The sequence below is a fragment of the Xenopus laevis genome, chromosome 4L, assembly GCF_017654675.1.
Source record: "Xenopus laevis strain J_2021 chromosome 4L, Xenopus_laevis_v10.1, whole genome shotgun sequence".
Taxonomy (NCBI): domain Eukaryota; kingdom Metazoa; phylum Chordata; class Amphibia; order Anura; family Pipidae; genus Xenopus; species Xenopus laevis.
In genome coordinates, this window is record NC_054377.1 from 120,645,821 (window position 1) to 120,671,464 (window position 25,644).

Consider the following 25,644-nt stretch of genomic DNA (forward strand, 5'->3'; position numbering starts at 1 on the left):
TGCTACAAAACCTGGCCGTGCGGGCCAGAAGACTACGATACCTTTTGCCAGATGGCAGGGGATCAAAAAGTTTGTAAAAAGGATGAGATGGATCTGTTACTGTAGTAATTACCTTACTGGCACACCAATAATCACGCCTGCTGTTCTCAATGGTGTATTCCATAGTACCAGGTACCAGTGTGAGAGCTCAAGGGCCAGGCGCTCCGAGGTCCTGTAGCCCGCCCGCATACCCCCTCTGGTGCGAGTGCACATGCGTGCCTGCAATGAAGAGCTGTGCTAACCGGTAAGCGACTGGGCGGCATATCGCCCATATTATTCTGTCGCCATAGGCCCAGGCCTTTGTGGCCTTGCCACAAATCCGGGCCTGGGCGTAACTACTAGGGTTGCCACCCGGGCCGGTAAAAGTGATGGCTGAACCCAATGTTTTTAATAAGGAAAAAATGTAAAGATATAGGAAGGCCGATATTTTTTTCCAGAAAAGGTGGCAACCCTACAGAGGAAGCAGAACCTGCAGGAGGGGGGCAGTGAGAATAGAGGGCCCTGAAAGGCCCTTGTTAATGTATAATTTCTTGGTAGAATTAGACAACCTAGCAATGTTTTGGGGGGCTAAATTGAACATCTTGTTAGGCCACTGTGAGAGCTGCTACGTTAGGGCCGATGCACTTGTGACTACTGTAGAACCCAGTGTCGGACTGGGATGCCAGGGGCCCACCAGAAAACCTTAGCCTCAGGGCCCACTTTCCATACTATTATACCTCCTCTCCTCACTCAACCTGTTTATTTTTCTAGTCTCTTATATCTACATACTAAACTCTTTTCTTCCATTAACTTTTTGTACCTATAAAGAAATAGGAATTGACCATGAAATAGACCAAATGTTTAGAAGCAAGAGGCCCACTGACACCTGGGCCCACCGGGAGTTTTCCTGGTCTCCCGCTGGGCCAGTCCGACACTGGTAGAACCCCATTTCCCCGTTTTTGAGGCAACCAGAAAAAATGGAAATGTAAAATCCAGGAAAATGTATAATCAGCGAAATATATTATACATTATGTATTGGTGGGGCCACAAAAACTGGAGGAAACTTGAAATCAGGGGATGTACAATTGAGATTTCTCTGTGATTTCTTATTTACCTAAGCAACCAAATTTTTTCAGTGACACAACTAAAGTCCCCCTCTCCCCAATATTCAATGGTGAGATCCGCTGTTTATCAGCCGTACAGGAGCAGCATGTGACTGAGGGACGCGCACACTGTGGCCATTTTTCGGGGGGTGTAGCAGCAGCAGAGCTATAGGCCTATTATGGGTGGAATGGGGTATAATAGGTAATAAAGGCGAGCGATATTACACGGGTCTGTGTGTCAGCGAGAGGCCTGACGCTGTTGCAGATAAAGGAATGGAGGGAGATATCAGTATCATTAAATTGCTCCACTTCATGTCAGTGAGTGAGTGCAGCTGCTGCAGAGGAGCGAAAAGTCCCGACATGCAGAGGGATAGGGGCGGGGCCTAGAGGAGTAGGTTCTCTATAGGAAATACCGACAAATCCGTGGGGAGACGTTGCATTCCCTGCACCTTCCTACACCCACCTATGGCTCGTGCCACGACTCCTGTGGGCAGATTTACTCCTCCGCCCCCTCCTCTCCCAACTTGCAGCTTGTCGGCATAAGAAGCTCCCACCCAGGCCCCTCCCACTCCCGCAGCAGTGTCCTGATGTCCGTGCAGCCAGCAGCCACGTCACCCGGGCTCACTATAGGAACAAAGTGGCAGTAGCGCTCCGACCCCCAATCCCCGACCCGCAGGCTCATGCCGGACACTGATAGACAAGTGCTTCTACTCACTCGCCTCTCTAACTTGCCTGCACTTTCCCTGCTCGCCCATCAATCGCTCCGACCCTGCTGCGTCCCTGCGACTGTCGCTGCGCAACTGCCCACATAACTTGTCTCTCACTGCAGACACTTTAGGCCGGGCGTTATTTTAAACTTCTGATTTTTTTTAAAAAACTTTTAAAGAGCTTTTAGAACTTTTTTTTTAAGACTGTTTTTTCAAATTTCCAAAAGAAGCTAAAATGAATATTTTTCGGATTTTGGGGGATGTGTCCCATCTGCTGGCCATTATTATCCTGCTCCTGAAGATGTGGAAGAGCAAGTCCTGTGCTGGTAAGAGATAGGGGGAGGGGGACTGGGAGCATAAAGGGTTAAGTAATGGGAAATGCAGTAAATAGTCCTTATTAGACTGACCCAGCTGAGTGTGAATGGGATAAGCTCCACTGGGGCAGGGACTGATGTGAATGATTTATTACTGGTTACTGTACTCATGGGCCCAGGGCTGGTGAGTTCATTGGCTTTCTTGGGAAAGTGAAGTTATTTTACAAGTGATACTGGTACAGTAGTGATGGTTGGGTCAGGAAATTCTTAACCCACTCCCTAACCAACAAAACGTTGGCATTGTAGGACCTGTGCCTCACCTCTACCCACTTCTTCTCACTGTGTATGAGACTTGGGGTGCTCCTCTGCTTCCAAAACAAGGAATCTTTGGGCTCAGAGGAGACGTGTTCTTCCCCATTTTCCAAGTAATGGGCTAATTATCAGAAAATCTGTTAGAGGTCTCCTCTCCCCAGTAGCAGGGCCGGATTTACATAGTGGGTGCCCCTAGGCCCACTGCCGTTTGTCACCCCTGTCCCCTCCCCTTTATTCGTGCAAATTTTCATCATCTGGACCGGAGCAATGGGGATTTAAAAAATGATTGTATCTCCAGCGCATCCCCAGTGTTTTTGAACCAATGTGGGTGTGGTTGGGCAGCATGCCGCCCCCCTAAAATCCTGCTGCCCTAGGCCCGGGCCTAGGTGGCTTTTCCACAAATCCGGGCCTGCCCAGTAGCGCCCCCTATAGACAGATGCTTCATTGGGAAGTGTAGGGTAAAGGTGGCCATACACAGAGAGATCCACTCCCCAATATGGCCACCTTGAGGTGGGTAATATCAGACTGATCTGATCGTGGGTCCTAGGGCCCAACTATAGGGTCATAACGGGTGGTCGGACGGTAGGACTGCATCAACGAACCGATGTCCATGATCCGACGGGATTTTTAGCCCTCCCCGATCAGCATCTGGCCGACTTTCAGCCAGATATCGATGGGGAAGCCCATTGGAGGGCCCCATACACGGGCCAATAAGCTGCGGACTTGGTCTGTCGGCTGCTTTTTATCAGCCTGTGTATGGCCACCTTAAGGGTCTGGCCACATGGGCAGATTCGAGGAGATTAGTCTCCATACGAGCGGATCTTTGCGTCTATGGCCACCTTAAGGCAAAGGGGACAGGGAGGAATGTGAAAGGGACAGAATCTACATTCCACATTGATAGGAATCTCCAGACTGTAGCTGTGTAACTAGAACTCCCAGCAATCCTCATGAGCTTGGGTAGTGTATCAGCTCCACCAGCCAGAACTGTGTGTAATAGCCCCAATGGCACAGGTTGCCCAGCTCTGTTCTCAGTGGACCGGTCCCAGCAGTTGACGCATGATCCTGTTAGACTGTGAGCCATGGTGTCACTGTGTCAATAAAGGCAAATCACTGCCAGACAAGAGGAATATGATTCATATTAAAAACTTCATTTTTTTGTGCCCTGCAGGTATATCGGGCAAAAGCCAGCTACTCTTTGCACTGGTGTTCACAACACGGTACTTGGATCTCTTCACTGTATTTATATCTCCCTACAACACTGTAATGAAGGTAAGAAAAACGGATGAGAGCATTAATGGTGCATCAGGGAATGGCTGAGATGGGGCCTAGCTTTAAATCCTTGTTCCATTTCCACATACCAGTAACCCATTTAAATACCAGGAAGGGGGAAGCAAAAAAAGCGGACTTGTGATATGCACAAGAGTGGGAGACCTGGCGGGAGGGAATGAGGTTTTTATCATGCTCCCCATAGCCACAAGGTTTACTTTCCATATAGTGTCCTTGTTGGACAAATAGAATATTATAGTGCCTTTATAAAGTACTCCTTGATGATTGACAATTAGGGAAACCGTGTGCAAATTGCAGAAAACGGTCACATATATGGGGTTGTTACAGGCGTATGGACATTTTCTCTGGCGGTGGAGGAAACACTACATGTGACGGCCATTACTGACTTTGCTCAGAGGTCTCCCTTGTCTGTGTGGACACCAAGGGCAGACTATGTGACTAATAATTCCACCCGCAGACTATATGGATGTACCTCTTTAGAAAATGCAACCACCTCATTTGTTGTTGAAGGATTTATCTGTTAAACCTCAAACTCTTTTCTAGATCATCTTCTTGGCCTGCGCATACGTTACAGTTTATTTGATCTATGGAAAATTAAGGAAGAGTTATGACAGTGAGAATGACACATTTCGTCTAGAATTCCTCCTGGTGCCAGTTATCGGACTTTCCTTCTTGGAGAACTATGAATTCACCCCTCTAGAGGTGAGTCGGGAATATAATGGAAGCAAGTAGGTGATTTGTTAGAGCAGAGATGCAGATTTGTACATGACAGATGCAACGTGTGATGCTCTCTGGCCTCAGTAACACTGCATATTTCTGCATTTCCACCCAGCATCCCAAACTTCCCAGAACTTCCCTTGTTAATAAGGTTGATAATCCATGGGCCAAACAGTCAGATCATCTTGTCTGGGCCAGTGTCAGATCTGACTGGAGGGTGGATGATGCTGCCCTAGGCACCAGAACCCATACGGAACCAATTTTAGGACATCCGGCGAAATACCTGTCCTCCATGCGATGTCCTATGGCTTAGGAATGCCGCTCTTAATCCTCTGCCTTCCGCCCTTTTCCCTCCCTGCTCAGCCCTCTACCCTCAGCACTTGGCCTTCCGCTTTACCTCTTCATCCCTCTGCACTTTGCCAGTATTATTATAGAGATATTTTAAACACATTTCGGCCTTCTAGGACTCAAAGCTTAGAGAGAAGACTGAGAGATGAGTTCTGAGGGGGGAGGGCGAAGTGCGGAAGGATGAACAGGTAAAGCGGAAGGCTGAGTGCTGAGGAAAGAGCGTAGAGGGCTGAGCAGGGAGGGCGGAAGACGGAGGGCTGAGGGCAGAGTTCGTATGGCTGACGGCTGAGAAGGGAGGGTAGAGAATGGAGGTATGACTGCAGATTTGGAGGATGAGTGACAGTAAAAGCACCCGACGTGGCATTCCTAAGCCGTAGGACATTGCATGGAGGACAGAAATTTTCCGGAGGATGTCCTAAAATGCGTTCCGTAAACCCAGCTATTCCTCTTCTTGGTGCATGTGCAGACTGTCCAATCAGAAAGAGGGGTAACCTCCCCACCTCTGGATTTAGTTTCCTAATATAGGTGCCCTAAGGCTGCCACCCCAAAGCTGCTGCTCTGGACACGGCCCTTAGATGTCTATATAGAAAAAATATCCCTGTCTCCCATTATAATCTCTATGGAGAGTCCAACTGTCATCTGGTATGATCTGCCAGAAAAAACTCACTTAGGGCACAGATGCACTAACGTTCTGGCAGTAATGCTGACTATTGGTCAAAATGTCTCCCTGTATTGTTGAATGAACAGCCATCTTAAAGGAACAGTTCAATGTAAAAATAAAAACTGGATAAACAGGCTGTGCAAAATACATATTCTAATATAGTTAGTTAGCCAAAAATGTAATTTATAAAGGATGGAGTGACTGGATGTCTAACATAATAGCCAGAACACTACTTCCTGCTGAGTTAGTCAGCGACTTGAAGGGGGGCCACATGGGACATATCTGTTCAGTGAGTTTGCAATTGATCCTCAGCATTCAGCTCAGATTCAAAAACAGATATGACCCATGTGCCCCCCCTCAAGTCACTTATTGGTTACTGCCAGGTAACCAGTCAGTGGAAGCCAAGGGAGCTGAAAAGCAAGTAGTGTTCTGGCTATTATGTTACTCATCCAGTCACTCCAGTCTTTATACATTACATTTCTGGCTAACTATATTAGAAACATTTTTTATTTTGCACAGCCTATCTATGTACACGGTTTTTATTTTGACACTGAACTGTTCCTTTAAAGCCTGTGGCACACATCCCATTGTCTCTGTTGGCGGAACAATGGCTGATTTGCCTGAACCCATCACATGCTCTAATGTTCAAGTTTATATTTTCTGGCCGAAACCGTCACAGGCGATCCCATTCAATCCTATCTGCCATTGGCCAAACTGATTCCTCTGTTCTGCCCTGTGGCATTCCATAACACACATCTTGATGGTATTTGAGGGAAAATGCAATTTGTTTTTATTTTTAAAATATAATTGTGACTTCTTGCTGCTCAGATGGAGCCCATTCCCTGAATGCCATGTGATGTTATGTTTTATTTATCATTTATTATTAAGTGCTGTGAAATCAAGGCACTTGTTAGAGCCCATTTCAGAAATCAGTTGCAACTATCCCTCCCAAAACCACATCATTGTGCCAATCACAGATCCTATGGGTGCAAAGGAACCCTGTATTCTGCACCAACACCTTGTAACCACCTTACTTCTGGTCTGTTTGTTCTGAATGACCCCTAAACTCGGGGCAAGCCAACAGATACCACCCACCTCCTATGCCAAATGTAGGCATTGCCACACGCAGAGAAAGAGGCACAAGTTTTGGCGCCCCCTTCTGTTGGAAGAATATAGTTTCCATGGGGAATTGTGCAAAGTGCCTTCTCTGTGAGATACACAAATCTAGGCTTTCTCCTCTTTGGATCCTATTTGTATGAAAACCCAACCTCTGAATGTAATTTTCTCTGCAGATCTTATGGACCTTCTCTATCTACTTGGAGTCGGTGGCCATCCTTCCCCAGCTCTTCATGATCAGTAAGACAGGAGAAGCGGAATCTATCACTACCCACTATCTCTTCTTCTTGGGCCTCTATCGTGTGCTTTACTTGGCCAACTGGATCTGGCGCTACCACACTGAGAAGTTCTACGATCAGATCGCAGTAGTGTCGGGCGTAGTGCAAACCATCTTTTACTTCGACTTCTTCTACCTCTATGTTACCAAAGGTAAGGAACAGGTGCAAAGCAGTGGCTAGATCAGAGGGGAGCTAATATCCAGGTAACACACACTGAAGTACAAGGACTAAATCCTAACACTTTTTTACAGGATACATAGGGAAATGCACAAAGCACCCACACAGATATAGAGGTTACTTGTTGGAATATAGCATGCAGCTGCACTTTACATTGCCTCTCTGTGTGCAGAAATACAGGATTTATATTCAGGTCCACAGCAGATGGTCATGCTAAGCTCTGTGTGTGCTGGTCGCTCAGGTGGCAGCAGCCAACATATTGCACGTATGCCGTAAGGCACAGAAAGGGTCAGCTCATATGTTTTCTGCACCTGCCCCCTCCCCCATGTATGCAATGACAAATGTATGTGTATGAACTGGAAAGGCCTTTAGAGGAGAATACATTTTCTAGGACAAATGCACCTGTTGCTTCATAGTATCAAATATATGGCTGCCATCATTATTATTATGCAGTATACATAGGACAGGGCACTAACCAGTGGAAGTCCTCCTGTTATCAAGCTTACAAATGAAAATGGCAGTTACTCATCCTACTTTATTTCCAGTTCTCAAGGGCAAGAAGCTGAGCCTCCCTATGCCAGTGTGAAAGAGCCGGACATCAGTGACCTGCACTAAGCCACCCCCCTGGACTTCTTCCTACTTCTTCCCTCACAGACTTTATTAGCAGGTCATGTACTTCTGCACATTATGCTTCCATTCCTGTTTTCTCTTCCATGGCTAGTGGATAGTAAAACTGCAGCGGTTCCTTTATTACCTTCTTGGGTTTTGCTAAAGTTTAATAAAGTATATTTGGGATAACACGTCTGACATCATTCTACATGGAGCACATTTACAAAAAATACTCCATAACTTTCCTTCACTTTAAGTGAGTTTATCCTTGTGGCTGGAATACATGTGGTTATCCAAGGTTAAAAACAAGGATTTAAAGGAACGTTCCCATCTCTGATCAGCTGAGATAGTCCACTGAGGGTTTAGAGCTCTCTGCTCCATCTTTGTTACATTACAATAGGCTACTGTATCCATGTTTTATTTGTGTTACAAGTCTAGATAAGTGTTTCTCAGACTGAGCGGCAAATTCACTAAGAATCGAAGTTGCGCAACTTCGCCGCACTTCGCCAGGCGAATTTTCGCCAGCGCTACGCAAATTAACTAAAATGCGAAGTTACGCACAGGGGTAGCGAAAGGTTGCAGAGTTGCGCTAGCGTTTCGCTATATAAAGCGAAGTTGCGCTAGCGAAGGCTAATTTGCATACGGCGCGAAATTCAAATTTCAATGGAGGAACACGTATCTGCACTACAAATGCCTAGAAAACCTTCAAATCAGCCAATAAAATTTTTATTTTGCCCTACACATGTGCCCACTGTCTAGGTAAGTTGCCATGAGTCAGGAAATGTAGGGGGGAGGAAGGGGAGCCCCAAAAAATTTTCGATCTTTTTCAGCCTATCAGCCATCATGTAGAAAACACGCCAGGGTTTTTTTAGGTCTTAGAAAAAAAATTTACTTTTTTTTAAACAATCCCTATCTACTCTATTGCGCTTCGCCAGGTCTGAGGTGGCGAAGGAAGTCTAGTGTAAAAGGTAGCGTTCGCTACACTGCGCAAGTTAGTGAATTTGCGTAGTTTCGCCGCTAGCGAAGATTCGCCTGGCGTAAGGTTGCGAAGTAACACTAGCGAAACTACGCCAGCGTTCGTTAGTGAATTTGCGCAGTAGCGAAAATGGCCAACGCTAGCGAATTAACGCTAGCGTTCGGCGCTTCGCGCTTTAGTGAATTTGCCCCTGAGAGTGGAGTCCTTGCTTCTCATATGTGTCTGTTTGTTCTAATATTAATCAGATAACAATGCTGGAACCGGCTGAGCTTGCACATATATCTACATTGTCAATGTGATGTGTGAAACAAGGACTTCTAGAAATCAGGAATAATGATAGGAATATCAGGAATCATGGTAGGAATATGTCCGTATTACTAGACAGAGGTAAAACATTCTTTATGTACACAGGCCTTACTATGTGGTCCACAACACACTATGTAGCCAAGCAAACTAACTCCCATATGTGAAGTATAAGATAAAGCAAGTTGTCATTGAACGGTATGATTCCATATCAAATCTTTAATTCTTACAGCTTAATGATCAAACATCTCTGAATGCTGAAATATACAGTATTTACACAATTCAGCTTTAAGTAAAAGATGGTATATGGAACTTAGCATTAACTGTGCATAACTGTATGAGCATTGCTGAAAGAGCTGGGAATACAGACTGGACACCGTGCAGGACGCAAGGGGGAATTCCCTGGTTCTACACGGCCTCCACAGAGTATAGTTCAGCATCACTGACCTGCGTCTAGCGCTTTGTATGGAAATGACACAACTCCACCCTAAACCCTTACTTAGCAACAATAAGATGTGACCGAATGTAAGCGATACTCCAAAAATAACAGGCTTAATGCAACCCACCCGTTATGCTCTCGCCATGTCCAGTGATTGAATGTAGACATTTAAATTGGGCTACATACTGAGGCAACATGAGGCAGGTTACACCTATGTATGAGCCCACCCTTTCCGAGCTCTATTTCTGCTTTAAGCTTCGTTGTTCCTCATCAACAACTAGGAACACTTTTAGGACCCTCTCCCAATTCTACAGTCTCTATAACAGGTACTAACATCATTACATAACTGACAATACTAACTGGATATATTCTGAGCCAACAGGACTGCCCAACTTTTACCAAATGACTATTCTTACATCTTTGGGTTGAAAGATCAGTTGTCATAACACCTGCTGAGAAGCAGTAAGAGATGGGTGGGATCAGCGCTTTCTCTTGGTCTTTGCTGCTCCTCGACCTTTTGCACACAGAGAATACAGCAGGTCGATCTCCTTAGCATGGTCATCTGAGCTGCAAAGAAAAAGAGATAAAAAATAGAGATGACACAATATGCATGGCCTGTTATATAATAAGGCACTTAAAAACAAATTGTTCAGTCCAGCATTGGTAGGTCTAAAATCCCAACGCAGGATACAGTAATACCTATGTCGGAATGGTGTTAAGTATGTCTGTAAATGTATCATTTCCACTTGAACCCATAAAACCAGTCCTACTCCTGGGTTGCAGAACTATGCCATCCTTGCTTCTTGTAGGAAGATGGTAACACACTAGGAGAGGTAAGGGAGCAAATAAGGAAGCTAGTGTCAGTTTGTTAGGCTGCCTAGGCAACCGAGTGGAAAAGCACTAGTAAAGTAATCATATACTACACTATATATTATACTGGCCTCAATACTTACATTATGCACCTGTACAGGAATCTAAATCTTACATGTGGTATAGTGACTTTTTAACAACCACAGAGGAGGCCTATATCTGCCTATTCCCTGTCTCCTCCAGTGCTAAACATAGCATTTTGATGACTGTCCTGCATGTTTCAGTGCTGCCATTAGCTGCACAGATCAGTAGTTTCAGTTTCCTGCTGCACGGATCTGACACATACACAATAAACAACTATACACAGTGCTTGTTAAAGTGTTTCCCAAATGTGCCTTTACCAGCTTTTCCTATTTAACAAATTCCTGAAGTGGGTACTAAGTCATGAGATACAAGGTAACATCTTGGTCACAAGTGCTAGTAGTGTTGCTGCGCTGAAAGGGAATGTAAAAGAGATGCTCTCAGGTTATAAACAAAGCAACTAGGGCTGTAGCGCTGCTATTATACAGGACATTATACAGGATTCTGATTTTTAAAATTTAAGCATTTGACCGTTGTCTGGAACACTGTTTCAGTGGATATTCCAGGGGCTGGATTTATACATAGGGTGCCATAGGCTGGGACCACTTGTTGCTCCCCTTTCCTCCTTCCCGCCTCCCCCCTCCACACATTCTCAAATCTTATGGTCTGGTCTAAAGCACAGGGATTGGCATGCATGAGATTTAAAGAGCTAGCAAATCTCCCGCATGTCCCCCGCGCTTCTGAACCCATTGAGATGCCATCCCTAAAATGGCAGCCCCACGTAGAAATATGTTTGAAACAAAACAGAATGAACAATAGTGTTCAGCTTTATTCATAGAACAGTTGAACATCCTGCTTTCAAATAGGGTATCACTATATATATATATATATATATATATATATATATATATATATATATATATATACAGGGCCGCCATCAGGGGGACAAGCGTACCGGGCCCGGGCATGAAGGGGGGCCCGGCAGCGCTGCATTTTTTGAAGATCCGGGCCCCCCTTACGAGCGCCCGAGCCGTACGTCTTGCCTCTTGCGTTGCCTCTTGCGGAAGTGCCAAAAAGCCGATGCGCCGAAAAGACCCGAAGTCACGGAAAAAGCCGAAGTCCCGAAGCACCGAAAAGACCCGAAGTCATGAAGCGCCGAAAAGACCCGAAGTCACGAAAACAGCCGAAGCCGAAGTCCTGAAGCAGCGCAAAGACCCGAAGTCACGAAAACAGCAGAAATTGAAGTCCTGAAGCAGCGCAAAGACCCGAAGTCACGAAAGGAGGCGAAGTTGAAGTACTGAAGCCATGAGTTCAATTCTACTGAACACCAGTTTGTGTGTTTTTGTTTTAAAACAAAAAAAATTGGCGGCCCCAATTTTTTTTAACTTGTAAGGGGGCCCCTGCCACCAGTTTTTTTTTTCAAAAAAATTTTTTTTTTACATTTTTTTTGGGGTCCCAATTTGTTTTTAACTTATAAGGGGGCCCCTGCCGCCAATGTTTGTTTTTTTTTAGTTTTTTTTACATTTTTTTTGTTGGGGCCCCAAGTTTTTTTTAACTTATAAGGTTATAAGGGGGCCCCTGCCACCAATGTTTTTAAAAAAAAAAAAAAAAATTTAATTTTTTTTTTGGGGCCCCAATTTTTTATAAGGGGGCCCTGACCATCAATAGCTTTTAACAACTTGTGTGGGGGGGGGTTACTTTTTTAGCGCTGATGTCTGTGTGGTCTTTTAACTGCGATGTGGAGTGGGCGGGATATGGGGCGGAGCTTGGTCGTCAGTGTGGGCGGGGCCCAGGGGGCCCCAAAAATTTTGTGGTACGGGGCCCCGTGATTTCTAATGGCGGCCCTGTATATATATATATATATATATATATATATATATATATATATATATATATATATATATATATATTCTCATTTCTGTTGTTGTCTGTTACCTACTTTGGTTAGGGGCTATAGATACATAGACATAATAACCAGTTTAACCTACGGCCTAGCATAATCAACTGCGCCCAAATGGTTAGTGGCAAGTTTGCTGGAGGCCAGTAAGGTGGATATTTAATGGTGAATGTCCTAAAACCTACAGTAGGTTGATTATTACAACAATATATTTTGATATCTGTTTTAAGCTGAGGTGGGTGTCTGACCACAGTTTAGCCCACATAGCAGTGCCATAACCCTCTGCAGAATACCAATACCATTAACAGCTCAATATAACAATTTAAAGGTGAATGAAACAGACCTGTACATATTTCATAGGTGTATCAAAACTTACAGTATATTGAACTGGTCCAGCATTTCAGGGAGGATTATTTATTAAACTGTCAGTGCTGCGAAATATGTTGGTGCTACATAAATACATGTTAATAATAATACTTTATTGAACTGGATCACTGGCAGATAAAGTAAATGTTTGCTCAAATTTGCTTTTTTTTTTGCAATACAGTAAACAGCAGCTCTTTCCCCTTTCAATTACTAGTCCTTAAAGACAATCTGTGAATTCAACTCTTATGTCATCTTATATACCTACACATCCAATTAAATAAAAGTATGATTTCTCCAGAGTAGCCCCCCCCTCTTTGAGGTGTACATACCTGAGGGGAGTCTCAAGTATCATGGGAATGCCATTAAATCGTGGCTCATTCATCACGTGTCTGAAACCTTCTAACCCAATGTGACCATGCCCAATTTTTTCATGGCGATCCAGCTTGCAGCCAACTTCTCCTGTGATCAAAAGGGAAGGATAAGCAAGAATCACAATTCACTGGAGCCTAAGCTGTATAAACAGGGTACACCTTGCAGATATTGTATAATGTAGGCAGCAGTACAATTACATTACATTTTATACATTCGTTTTTTAACATTTTAATGTATAGCTATTAGTTTTTAGGGTCAATCAAACTAGCAGCTGTGCACAGTTTTGAAAAACAGCCTAAGAGCATATGTAATATGATATCAGATTAATTCGATTCTCAATCAATCCAACATGTAGACACATGTTCATAAACACTAGCTAACCTTGGGAATCATTTAGGTGTATGGCCTTTAGGAAGGAAAGACCAACAACCGTACTAAATTTATCCAGCATGTTCTCAAGTCCAGCCTTCTTTGAGAGATCATGACCTGCAGAAATATGTGAATCAAGAGGTTAGGAAGACCTATCTTTGCAGGACTAACATGAAAAAAAAAACATATTTGCCACTCACCTGCAGCAAAAGCATGACATGTATCAAGGCATACTCCAATGCGAGATTTATCTACAACAAGGTCTATAATTCCACGCAGCTCCTCAAACAGTCCACCAACTGTACTACCCTGACAGCTCATATTCTCCAGTACTGAGTAAGAGAATAAACCGTGGATAAATACTTACACATCAGGTGTTGCTAGGACAGACAGAGGCAGTGCTAGAGGGACAGTTGCTAATACAGGAATAGAGAAGATGAGAATTGTTCAGACCAGTCAGTGGTTGTGAAGAGATACATAGGGGTATATTTATCAAAGAGTGAAGTTAGAGATCACCACAGTCCACTAGAGCAAAATTTCACCAATCTGCATTTTTATGGGATTTTTAAAGGCATATTTATCAAAGGGTGAACTTCCACTTTCACCCACTGATAAATGCTCTTTTAAAAATCCCATAGAAATGAATAGAGAGTGGCGGAATTTCACGTTAGTGGACTGTGGGGATTTCTAACTTCACTCTAAATGAAGGATAAATAAGGACTGACTATAAAATGATTGAGCTGCAAGCTACTGGACATAGGAAAAGACACATGAAGGACACTTACCCACAGTGACCCCTGGAATCTGAGAGTGGGCAAGGTTGATTCCATCAGCAATGAGCTCCAGACACCTGTTGACAGATATAGCACCAACACGGGACCCAGGGTGGATATTGTACATTGTAAGACCCAGCTGGTGGCACTTGTGCAACTCATCCACAAGCATAGCACGACTCTTCTGAAGCACATCTGTGAATACACGGAGGAAGACTATACATGCTATGGACCTCGGGTATTGTGAGTGCAGGGAGAGCTCTGGAAATAAAGCTGACCTCACCTGATTTAGGGGATCCCAAATTCATCAAATAGGGACTATGTGGCAAGATATAGTGAGACTGGAATCCTAGCTCTTTGCAGGTTCTTTGAAACCGCTCAGCTGCCTTGTCATCGAGAGTTTTGCTTTTCCAGGTCCTCTGTGACCCCAAAAACATACCTATGGCACTAGCCCCAATCTGCCTGGCAACTAGCACAGCGTTCCATATCCCTCCTATAAAACAATAAGAGCCCATGATTCATTACAGATGCAAGGAATTTTATACATGATTTGGTACAACTGCAGCATACCCTGTATGGAAACATGTGCCCCCACAAATTTTTTCGAATTCTTCCTTTTCTTGGAACTTTCAAATGTGCCTTCCTTCTCCTCGTTTGCACTTGGCATTTCAGCTTTCTGTTTCTCTCTCTTTCTTCTCTTGGGGTTCTGGCTTGTGTCTACAAAATAGTTTAAAATCATGTTAATGTTAGGTCTCCTGCAATCCTGAGATCACATATTGCATATCAATCATTCTGGATAGCAATGCTAATGGTAAAATCATCAGTGAGAAATAAATTGTTTTTAGAACATGTACTGTGAGACTAGCACAGCGCTGCATGTAAAGCATGCTCCCCAGGTAGCCAGGGATTTGTGCAGAGTGCATTCTAAGTACGTGGGTGTGGATTGATCTTTCTATTTATGAGGCTACTAAAAAAAAAAAAGAAGGATGTGTTATATTGCAGTTCATGGAGATTTCTCTAACAGGGATTTACACCCCCTCACTCCATGAGATAGTGTGTTTCATCATTATCTGGACTATCAAACACAATACCTCCAATCAGTTTCTGAAATAAAACTGCTCTCCCAATTAGGCCTTCGATAGACCCCCCCCCCCATTAGTGTGTTTTGGTTCAGCAGTTCCCCAGTCACCTCAATGGTGGACAGTCTGTGCCATTCAGATTACCATTTATAATGCAGGCCCTGTGCTTTACAGTGGCAACCTTAATTATAAACATAATCATAAGAATTTGGGAGACATAGATTTTGGGGAACAGTTTCCACTAATTAAAGCTTAAAAATGATCATGTCCCTGTGATGCCACATTAGATAAATATGAAGTAAAAAAGGTGTGAGACAGGGCAGCTAGTATAGTTATATATTGCTATTAGTGGTATTTACAATGCACTTACAATACAAAAGACAATGGTCTCTCTTGAACTTGTGTCAGCTTCTGTCCTATCCCCATGAACAGAGTTTCATGCCAGCATTATTCCGATCAGGCAATCTATACTTGTTACTGTCATGTACTTGTTGTATCTGGTGCTCTCTCCCAATACTGAGCTCATGGAGTGTCTAGTTCAGCACTCGCACATGCACTATGCACCTCTACTGTGGGGTAACATTGGGAGCATGTGATAGACCACAGCTTTTGGAAGGCCCAAACGGAAGGTGCTACTGATTCTCAGCCAGACGACTTGCTTGCATTTACACAGTAACATATGTTCAACCACAGTCTGTGCCATACATGGCTAGAGTTATGCTGATGCCTTTGTCATTAGAGACATATACTGAGCATTAAATTATATCCCCCTTATGTAATAAAAGGCACAATGATTGCAATGGTGCACTAAACCATAGCATCCAATAAGATGTTTGCTTTTAAACAGGTGACCAGTAAATGCTACCTGCTGATTGGCTGGTAAAGGTGACTAGACCTTTAGTAAACTTTGCACCTTCAATTTGCATAACCTAAATGTTTGTACTGTAATTGTTGCAATAATAATAAATAATCAATGAATAAATAAGTAAAACAGATTGACATAAGTATCTACACCGTGGAGCTAAAGTGACTTTCATAAGCAGAACTAGAGCTACTAAAGAGCTGCACGATCCGTTAGAAAAATAAAATGGAATGAGCACCATCTACTGGTCCAAAAAAAAACAAAATTATAAATATATATATTATTTTTAGATGTTTAGCCATGTGTATAAGCTTGGTAATAACTGTAAGATTTCTCATACACAAAATGATATTTTCAGGCAATCTGGTTGTTGTATCATGGGGAGAACAGTAGTTACTACACATGAGCACACGCCACACTGAGGTTTAGTAAATAAGGCATGGGAATTGAGTTTTGACAGCTGTATATGTTGTGTACCTGTAACAAATAATTAGTGATGTAAATTCTCATGGAAGAAAGGTGCTGCATCCTTTAGGTAGAGTTTTAGATGTAGAATTTATGCCAAACTGTTTAAGGGGATTCACTTAATACCATATCGGAAAACTACGTCAGTGTTTTGTTTATTGTGCCAGCTACTTGTCAATGGCTTAATGATATTTTAGCATTGAATATTCCAGCATGATTTTACATATACTGTGGAATAGATGTAACAGTGGATCTCTTTACTACATTCATATAATGACTTGCTTTCCATTATTTGGACAATGATGCCATCTACTGGTCAGTGTACAAACTGTTACTGACTGAACCTGGCCACTTAAAGGAGAATTCAACCTGTTCTGAAAAAAACCCCCACCCCCCACCCTGGGTAGACCCCCTTCACCCCTTCCCCAGGCTAACTACCCCCCCGGGGAGATGCCCCATACTTACCCCTCGCGGCAGATTCTTCCAGTGAAGTTCCACGCGTCCATCTTCTGCATCCTCGGTAAGCTGACTGGGAGATTCGCAAATGCGCAGTTGCGCAAACCGACAAACTGCTCCAACTGCGCATGCGCAGAAATACCGATCTCGCAGTCAGCTTACCTAGGACGCAGAAGATGGACGCGTGGAACTTAGCTGGAAGAATCTGCGTGAGTGGTAAGCATTGGGCATCTCCCCAGGGGGTGGGGTAGTTAGCCTGGGGGGTCTACCTGGGGTGGGGGGTACGGGTTTTTTTCAGAAAAGGTTGATTTCTCCCTTAAAGAGGTTGTTCACCTTCCAAACACTTTTTTCAGTTCAGTTGTTTTCAGATTGTTCCCCAGAAATAAAGACTTTTGTTCAATTACATTCCATTATTTATTTTTTACTGTTTTTTCAAAATCTAAGTTTAAAGTTGAATGTTCCTGTCTCTGGTGTTTGAGTCTGGCAGCTCAGTAATTCAGGTGCAGATTCTAAACTGTTACAATTTTGCAACATTTAATTGATACATTTCTCAGCAACATCTCTGTAGTATTAGCAACTATTGTATCAATTCTAATAGCTGCCTGCAATGAAACCCAGAGATTCTGCTCAGTTGGTACAAAGATAAGAAATGTATCAACTAAATGTATCCATTTAGAACAGTTTACAGTGTCGGCGACCCCCCACCCCAGAGCTGCTTTAGAAGGTGAAAAATTACACTTTACACTTCAATATTAGAAAAACGGCACATAGACACATAGAGAATAGAAAGTAATTGGAAAAAGTTGTTATTTCTGGTGATTTATCTGAAAACAACTAGTTGATTGAAGGTGAACAACCCCTTTAAAGGACTGTGAAGTCTTGTAAAATTCTTTGTTGGTTTGCAAGTATAAGCCGAATGACTGCTTATGACTAAACTTACTGTAACACTTACAGATAGTTGACAGGGCTTAAAACTGATGCAGGCAACCTTCAATCCCCCCCCCCCCCAATGTTGTTAAACTATGATTCCCAGGTTTGGCCAAATCTGCCTTATAATCTTCATTTTTAAATGGTTGAAACAACACTTTGTTGGGGTTTGATTTAGGAGTTGACTGTATTAGACTTACTGGGAATAGGCTCTTTGTCTGCAGATCTGATTCTGAAAACAATAGGTTGTGCATACAAAACTCCGCATTTCTACAAGTATTGGAAGGGGTTGGCTACTGAGCATCAGTTAAGAAAACAGCAACTAAATATGAAACAAGAGACTTCAAAGGGTTATGAGTTTTAAATGGAGAGCTGGGAGAGGAGTCATGCTCTCCTGACAGGAGGTGGATAAGGCAAGGAACCAATATAAATAACACATTAAAGGGATTCTGTCATGATTTTTATGGTTTAGTTTTTATTCCAAAATTACACTCCAAATAATTCACTCTATCTTATAAAATGTCATTCCTGGACCAATAAGTGAATTTCTTTTAGTTATAATATTGGTGTGTTGGTAGCCATCTCAGGTCATTTTGCCTGGGGAGGGAAGGGAGGAGGTGACATCACTCCAACTTGCAATGCAGCAGTAAAGAGTAACTGAAGTTTATCAGATGTCACATGACTGGGACAGCTGGGAAACTGGCAATATGTCTAGCCCTATGTCAGATTTAAAAATTAAATATAAGAAAATCAGTTTGCTCTTTTGAAAAATGGATTTCAGTGCAGAAGTCTGCTGGAGCAGCGCTATTAACTGATGCTTTTTGAAAAAAAAAAAACATGTTTTCCCGTGACAGTATCCCTTTAAAGTAACCTCATTCTCACAGTTTTCTGAATTGGCTGTTGTAGCACCTTCATCTGGAAAGGCTTTACTTATTCCACGTTTTCTTTCTCTTGGCATACGTTTAGGTGATTTCAGGACTTTATCAGGGGCAGGATCACCTACACGACAAAAAAGATAAATGTAAATAACATTGTATAAATGGAGCTACTGTCAACACTGTCGGAGAAAATGTAATCTCTAAAGGTGGCCATGCATAGTATCCAACTGATCGGGCTGCTGGCCAACAAACAAATATGAGTGGCCATAAATATGCATGGCCATCTTCTACTGTTTCATTTGTTCATGATAACAGCCTGAATGATCAGAACTCCAGCAAGTAAAGAGAAGCTGCAGCATCAAACACCTGAGAATACGATGTGTCACAGGTACAGTTTGGGAAAGGACAGATCATCTGTAATCCAGCAGGTCTTCAGGGCCCCTTAATGAGCCACGCTACAGATTTGAAGCATCTGTAGTTCCAAAATAAGACAATTAAAAATGGAATTCAAAGAACTGTCATTATTCTTTAAAACCAATGAACTTGGGCTACTTATAACATTACCAGGTGGCTCTGACTAATACAATGAAATATAGCACCACTCAGTCACACAGTCCATACTTCATTGACCTCATAGTCCAAAATTATGTCTGACATCATTAGATGTAAATCAAATCAAAGGGTGTGAGTTCTTTTTATGTAATGGCAGTTGGTCTGCCTGCAGTTGTTTTTAAATTTAGGTATAGGATCCGTTCTCCGGAATCCCGTTATCCAGAAACCTCCGAATTACAGAAAGGGCATCTCCCATAGACTCCATTATAATGAAATAATCCAAATTTTTGAAAAATTACTACTTTTTTCTCTCTAATAATAAAACAGTACAATAGCTTGTACTTGATCCAAACGCAGATATAATTAATCCTTATTGGAGCAAAACCAGCCTATTGGGTTTATTTAACATTTACATGATTTTCTAGTAGACTTAAGGTATGAAGATCTAAATTACGGAAAGATCCTTAATCCAGAAAACCCCAGGTGCCGAGCATTCTGGATAACAGGTCCCATGTACAATGAATGAACCAAAATTTCAAACTTTAAGGGGCAGATTTTCAAGGGTCGAATTTCGAGTTCATGGGAGTTATTTTAAACTCCCATGAACTCGAAATTCAACCAATTGCAATCTATTAAAAAAATAATAATTTTTGAAACTCAGGTGAATAGGATCGACCCGCAAACTCTAATTGAATTCATTTTGGATTTAAAAAACTTGATTCGATGCCAGGAAGGCTGTAAATAACTCCAAGTTGATCCCAGGACGTCTTAGGTTAGAACAGCAATTCGGCAGGTTTAAGGTGGCGAATTTGAGTTCTTAAAGGGCCAGTGTATGATAAATCTCGAAAATCTAATTTGAATCTTTTAAAAAACTTGAATCGGATTTTAACAATTCCCTAGTCAAATTTGACAATTTTGGCCATAAAAAAATTTGGATTTCAACAACCAGGCAGTTATATGCATACATGGTGGGACTGTAATATAGTGCAGACCTTTTGGTCACAAATATACCAGATTGCGACACGAATATTTGAATATTTGGAAGTACGATTTTACCTAATCTGGATGAAGCATTATTTTGCCTACCGCACCGGTCACTACCGATCATTCATAGGAAACTAATGTCTCAAATAATAGCGGCTGCTAGATGGGTTATAGCTCTGAATTGGGTTGCTCCTAAACTCTCGCTATTACAATTCTGCCAGAGACTTGATTACATACAAAATATGCACTATCTTACAGCTCTCTTGGAGGATACTCTGGATATTCACTCAGAAATTTGGGCCCCTTGGGTCTCCTATCTGCTACGGAAGCTCAGATAGATTAAAGTTCTACTGTGATACTTTGTTATTGTACTAGTTGGCTTGTATTAGAAAATACTCTACAATGCCTGTGATTTATTATCCTCTATGAGAAAAAAAAAAGAGTTCCATTTACTAACCACTATCCAAGCCATTGTTATGATTTCTGTACTTTTTGGTATTTTTTTGTTTACTTTGGATTTACTTATGTTTTTGCTTCAATTGTTTTTTATTTTTTATTGAAAAACAATCATAAATAAAGAGATATAAAAAATAAAATATTGAATTTTCACTTCGACCCTTGATAAATCTGCCCCTAAGTGAAAGCGCACGCTTCAAGCAGGAACTAGCCTCAATTTTACCTTTATCAGTAACCATTTGTGACCAATAAAGGTAAAATTGCAGCTAGTTTCTGCTTCAATCCTATTCTTTTAAATAATCTTTGGATAACACTACATGTGAGGATTTGGACTACAAGGTATTGTATTACCTGTCACTCATGTCAAGAACTATGTGCATATACACTGAATGATAAAGCCCTGGCAACTGAAATGCTCTCATATTTTTTTTATTGAGGGCTCAGCAACACAATTACATTTAATCAATTCCTGTTATTTTTCTCTAACCTTGAACCTCCCTCTTTTCCAAGCGTTTGCGTCTTTTGGGTATTTTTTTTTGCTTTTTAGCAGTCCTTGGCTTCGGTCCCTGCCCTGCCATCTTCTCTGTGACCTAAGAACAAACACAGAATGAAGTTACTATGGAGGGTGCACTGGACTCAAACATGTAGAGATATATTTAAATGTCTGTCTGACAAACAATAGAGCACAGGAACAGACTTCGAGAGAAGACATCAGGCGACAGTGAAGCAGCTTGGCCAATTAGGGAATCTCTACTGTGTGTCCCTAAATAACAATATTGTATAGTCCTTGGTGATACTTTTACACATAGGTTGATCATGTTGTTGAACTGTACATTATGCCAACATTCTCTACTGTGTGTAAGTGTATTTCACACAAATAAACAAAAGCTTATTTTGCACTTATACATTGAGGTATTTTGACTGTAATATAAACGATGCCAGTACTTGATATCCACTTTACTTAGTTACATTCTGTAGAAAAGGTTATAGTGGGTCATATTGATCAGTCATTTGGCCACTCTTTGTACTTGTGAAAAAATAAGGAACTGTTAACATGTTACATTTGCAACTATGTGTCTGTTCTCCATGTTAGAAGAACTAAAGCTTAACTAATGAAGTAGGATATGTAGGTTTTGGGTTTCTGTACCAGCCCAAGGCAACCACAGTCCTTTAGCAGTAAAGATCTGTCTCTCCAAAGATGCCCCAGTAGCTCCCCATCTTCTTTTCTGCTGATTCACTGCACATGCTCTGTGCTGCTGTCACTTACTGAGCTTAGGGACCCACTCACAATCAATATACAGTACATATCAAATATAAGATGATTAGCAATTCATTCATATCCATTACATGGCGGCTCACAAACCAGTGCAATGTACATCAGAATTAAATCATCAGCCTTGTAGCATTTGCTTCTATGACAGGCCAGCCTCATTTTTCGTTTGATAAATTGAGATCACCCCTAAACTTAGCTTCTCAACAGCTGCCCAGACTAATCATGTGCAAATGTCTAACAAAATCCACAACTTTGAAGACCTGGATCATTACTGTTATAGAGATGCTGAACATTTAGGCTGGGCAGTAAGTTCATTATATAAAATATTTCATTCATGTACATATTCATGTTTAGGGCTTAGTTCTCCTTTAGTGGCAGATAGAGTTGCCACCCGGCCGGTATTTTACTGGCCTAGCCGGTAAAACACCTGCCAAGGCCGGTATTACAAGTTTACCATCAATGTAAATTTGTAATACCCCTAACAAAAGCCCTTGGCCGCCCCCAATCTGCGCAAAACGTACCTTTTCTCTGCCTTCTGGCCATTGCGCTCTGTGACTCCACCCCATTTTACATCACATCCTGCCACTTTTACATCACAGCCCGCCCCTTTTGTTCCCGCGCCCACCACCTTCCGGTGGTGATTTTATAAAAAGGTGGCAACCCTAGTGGCAAATCTCTCATTTGCAACACATTGCGGCAGATGCAGGGTCGGACTGGCCCGGCACCAGGGAAAAACCCGGTGGGCCCCCGGCCAGACACCCCTCTCCGGATTGTATCCCAAAACTGTTTTCCTGCGCAGAGCCAAATGCGCATGCGCGCTGAGTGACGCCGTTAGTGCATGTGTGCCAGCTTTTAAACATGCGCTCCGGCTTTTATACATGCGCGCCGAGTCGGCCCCTACCCCCTGTTGTGATGTGCCGAGCCGACTCGGCGTGTCATAACAGGGGGTAGGGGCCCGGATGGGGGGCCCTGGGCAGCGGCCCGGTGGGCCCCCCAGTCCAACCCTGGGCAGATGTTGGAGGGGCGGGACTTATAATACAGGGAGGCGGTGCCCCCCAGCTAAGATGAATCAGGGCTGTACAACCCACATTGCAAGGTGAGTCCGGACAATGGAACAGAGAGTTAAGGGACATAGACGCACCAATAATATTGTACGAAACAGATTTTCAGACGATTTGCCATTGTTAGTGCTTAATCGTCAGATACAGGTAGAATTCTGTTGTTTCTACCTGTATATCTAACGATTCAGCTCTACACGTATTGAAACAAACAATCTTTCTTGGAAAGATCATAATTGCAATGTCTGTGGCCGCCATTAAGGGACACAGATTCCCATCCTCGCTATAAAGAAGCGCATGCTGTATAGTCATGAAAGCACCCTCACCATAGCCACTGTTCTTATTGCAATTATTTCTCCTTATGGCCTGCCCTAATACAAGTCTCAGGGATACAATGTGGCCCCACAAGAGATGTGAAAGTGTCCCAGCCCACCCAGTGGCTCCATTGACAGAACAGTCTCTTCAGCCAATAATCATTTATGAGTCGGAGCTGAATGTACAAGTGAGCAGCCAATAAAGGCCTCGTTTCCATGGAGACACTATAAGTGCACTGTGTAAGTGTGACCACAAGGTGTCGCCCTATGAGAATAGCTCATGCGACTCAAACAGTAAAGGCGACCGTCTTCTAATTGGCAGATTCAATTGCACTATTACCATTTGCTTTCATAGCGGTAAACATACAGCCTCGCATATATGAACTACTGCTCCCACAATCTTCTCCACATACAACGTAGCAGCGTTGAAAAGTCCCGCTAGTGACGTAACCTCCAACTTCAAAATCACACAGCGATTTAACGATATAATAAAACAAATTCTATCTGAATCATTCACCTGACGCACGAGAGGCACTAATCTGTAGCGTCACTGCGTCACGTCCCTAAACATCGACTAAAGAGAAGCTGTGTCTGACAGGATGACCTTGATGAAACAAGTGTCGTTTACCACAGCGCCACCTAGTGGCGAGGCTCTGCGTTAATTAGTAGCTGAACAAACACGTCACGTGATGCTACATTTCTGTTACAGGAAGTGGGGTATAACTTCAAGCCCCTGCCCATTTCTGCTGTTACAACACTGACACTAAAAACTTTTCAAAATATTAATGTACATTAAAAGTTACCTCTGATCATTTTTCATAGATAGGTCTGCTTTTGTAAGTAATTGATACCTTAAGTTCCTAAATCTATTTCATACCGCCCAACATTTTGGAAATAAAAAGAACAACAAGAACAGGGTCGGACTGGGACACCGGTAAAAAAACTTGTTGGGCCCCCGGCTCAAGTGGGCCCGCCAGGCCAGATCTGCAGGATTCTCCCTGCCGATACGTCCCTTTTTCGGGCGTGTATGCGCACACACCCCTCACACCCCTTGGTGCAGATTCACGGCAGCCATCTTCTTCTCTTCGGTCTTTATCGGGAAGTAAGTTCCGTATCGGCTCATGCAAAAATCACTGAAGCGCCAGAAGAAGACCCGATGAAAACCGAAACAAGCGGGTCTCTATGTGTATGGCCACCTAAAGTCTCAAACCGTCATGTTCTAACTGATTTAAAGGAGCAGTAACATCAAAAAATGTAAAAGTTTTAAAGGGGAATTCAACCTGTAATAAAAAAAAACCCTCCCCCCTACCCTGGATAGACACCCTCCCTCCTCCCCCCAGCCTACCTGCCCCCCAGGCATATGCCCCTAATTTTTTTACTCACCCCTCCGTGCAGATTCTGGCCTCGGAGTTCCCGGCAGCCATCTTCTTCTTTGGTAATCTTTCGTGTATTGATGGCATTTTCGGGGCATGCGCAGTTGGAGTAAATTTCCGGTCCCAAACAACTGAGCATGCGCCGAAAGTCACGAAAATGTTCGAAAATTTGTGCGACTTTGGGCATATGCGCAGTTGACAAAAACCTGAAGACTGCTCCAACTTCACATGAGCCGATACGGAACTTACTTCCCAATAAAGACCGAAGAGAAGAAGATGGCATGTGCTGAAACTTCCAAAAAAGACTGAAGAAAGAAGATGGCTGCCGTGAACTCAGAGCCCAGAATCTGCACGGAGGGTGAGTAAAAAATTAGGGGCATTTGCCCGGGGGGCAGGTAGGCTGGGGGGAGGAGGGAGGGGCGTCTACTTGGGCGTCTACTTGGGCTAGGGAGAGGGGTTTTTTTTATTACAGGTTGAATTCTCCTTTAAAATAATGACAATATAATGTAGTTACCTTGCACTGTTACAACTGATGTGTTTGCTTCACAAACTCTATTATAGTTTATATAACTAAGCTGCTGTGTAGCCATGGGGGCAGCCATTCAAAGTTGAAAAAGAAGAAAAGGCACAGAATAAACAGGAGATAACAGATAAGCTGAGTAGTATACAATGGAATTCTTCAGAACTTATCTACTCTGTATCCTGTGCTTGAATGGCTGCCCCATGGTACATAGCAGCTTGTTTATATAAACTATAGAAGATTTTCTGAAACAAACACACCAGTTGTAATAGTGCAGGGCAACACTACCGCATATTGTCATTCCTTTAAAACACTTTCATTGTTTGGTGTTACTGTTCCTTTAATGGCAACTTGCTGTGCAGTAGTGATGTGAGGGTCAGGGTTTTCCTGACCTGCATCCAACCCTAACCCGCC

At 42.8% G+C, this 25,644-nt stretch overlaps 2 protein-coding genes across 7 annotated transcripts; one reads left to right on the forward strand and one right to left on the reverse strand.

Moving 5' to 3' along the window:
- The first annotated feature begins 1,758 nt into the window (after nucleotides 1-1,758).
- On the forward strand, nucleotides 1,759-7,832 carry kdelr3.L (KDEL endoplasmic reticulum protein retention receptor 3 L homeolog). The gene is given in 5 exon segments (NM_001086294.1): nucleotides 1,759-2,154; nucleotides 3,623-3,723; nucleotides 4,285-4,443; nucleotides 6,760-7,012; nucleotides 7,584-7,832. Coding segments are annotated over 5 exon segments (645 nt in total). The 5' UTR covers nucleotides 1,759-2,063; the 3' UTR covers nucleotides 7,625-7,832.
- A 1,298-nt stretch (nucleotides 7,833-9,130) lies between these two features.
- XB5765667.L (uncharacterized XB5765667 L homeolog) lies at nucleotides 9,131-23,993 on the reverse strand. Of its 6 annotated transcripts, none has more exons than XM_041590734.1 (11): nucleotides 23,678-23,848; nucleotides 21,180-21,282; nucleotides 19,067-19,172; nucleotides 18,732-18,821; nucleotides 14,604-14,750; nucleotides 14,317-14,526; nucleotides 14,046-14,228; nucleotides 13,461-13,592; nucleotides 13,273-13,377; nucleotides 12,849-12,978; nucleotides 9,131-9,932 (listed from the first exon to the last, which is right to left on the reverse strand). In XM_041590734.1, exons 4-11 carry the CDS (start codon nucleotides 18,778-18,780, stop codon nucleotides 9,845-9,847), a joined length of 1,044 nt encoding a protein of 347 aa, XP_041446668.1. In that variant the 5' UTR covers nucleotides 18,781-18,821; nucleotides 19,067-19,172; nucleotides 21,180-21,282; nucleotides 23,678-23,848; the 3' UTR covers nucleotides 9,131-9,844. The 6 variants fall into 6 exon arrangements, with proteins under 6 accessions (XP_041446668.1, XP_041446667.1, XP_018114378.1 ...); XM_041590733.1 differs by having other exon boundaries at nucleotides 18,705-18,821; XM_018258889.2 differs by lacking the exons at nucleotides 19,067-19,172; nucleotides 23,678-23,848 and adding an exon at nucleotides 23,855-23,993.
- Between the last annotated feature and the right edge of the window lie 1,651 nt (nucleotides 23,994-25,644).

Bases quoted from the DNA above. Each gene is read 5' to 3' on its own strand.
- XB5765667.L (XM_018258885.2), bottom strand. The intron at 14,229-14,316 runs GTGAGGTCAGCT...GTGTATTCACAG, and splicing joins TTTGGGATCCCCTAAATCAG to ATGTGCTTCAGAAGAGTCGT. The intron at 13,593-14,045 runs GTAAGTGTCCTT...TCTCTTACTCAG, and splicing joins GATTCCAGGGGTCACTGTGG to TACTGGAGAATATGAGCTGT.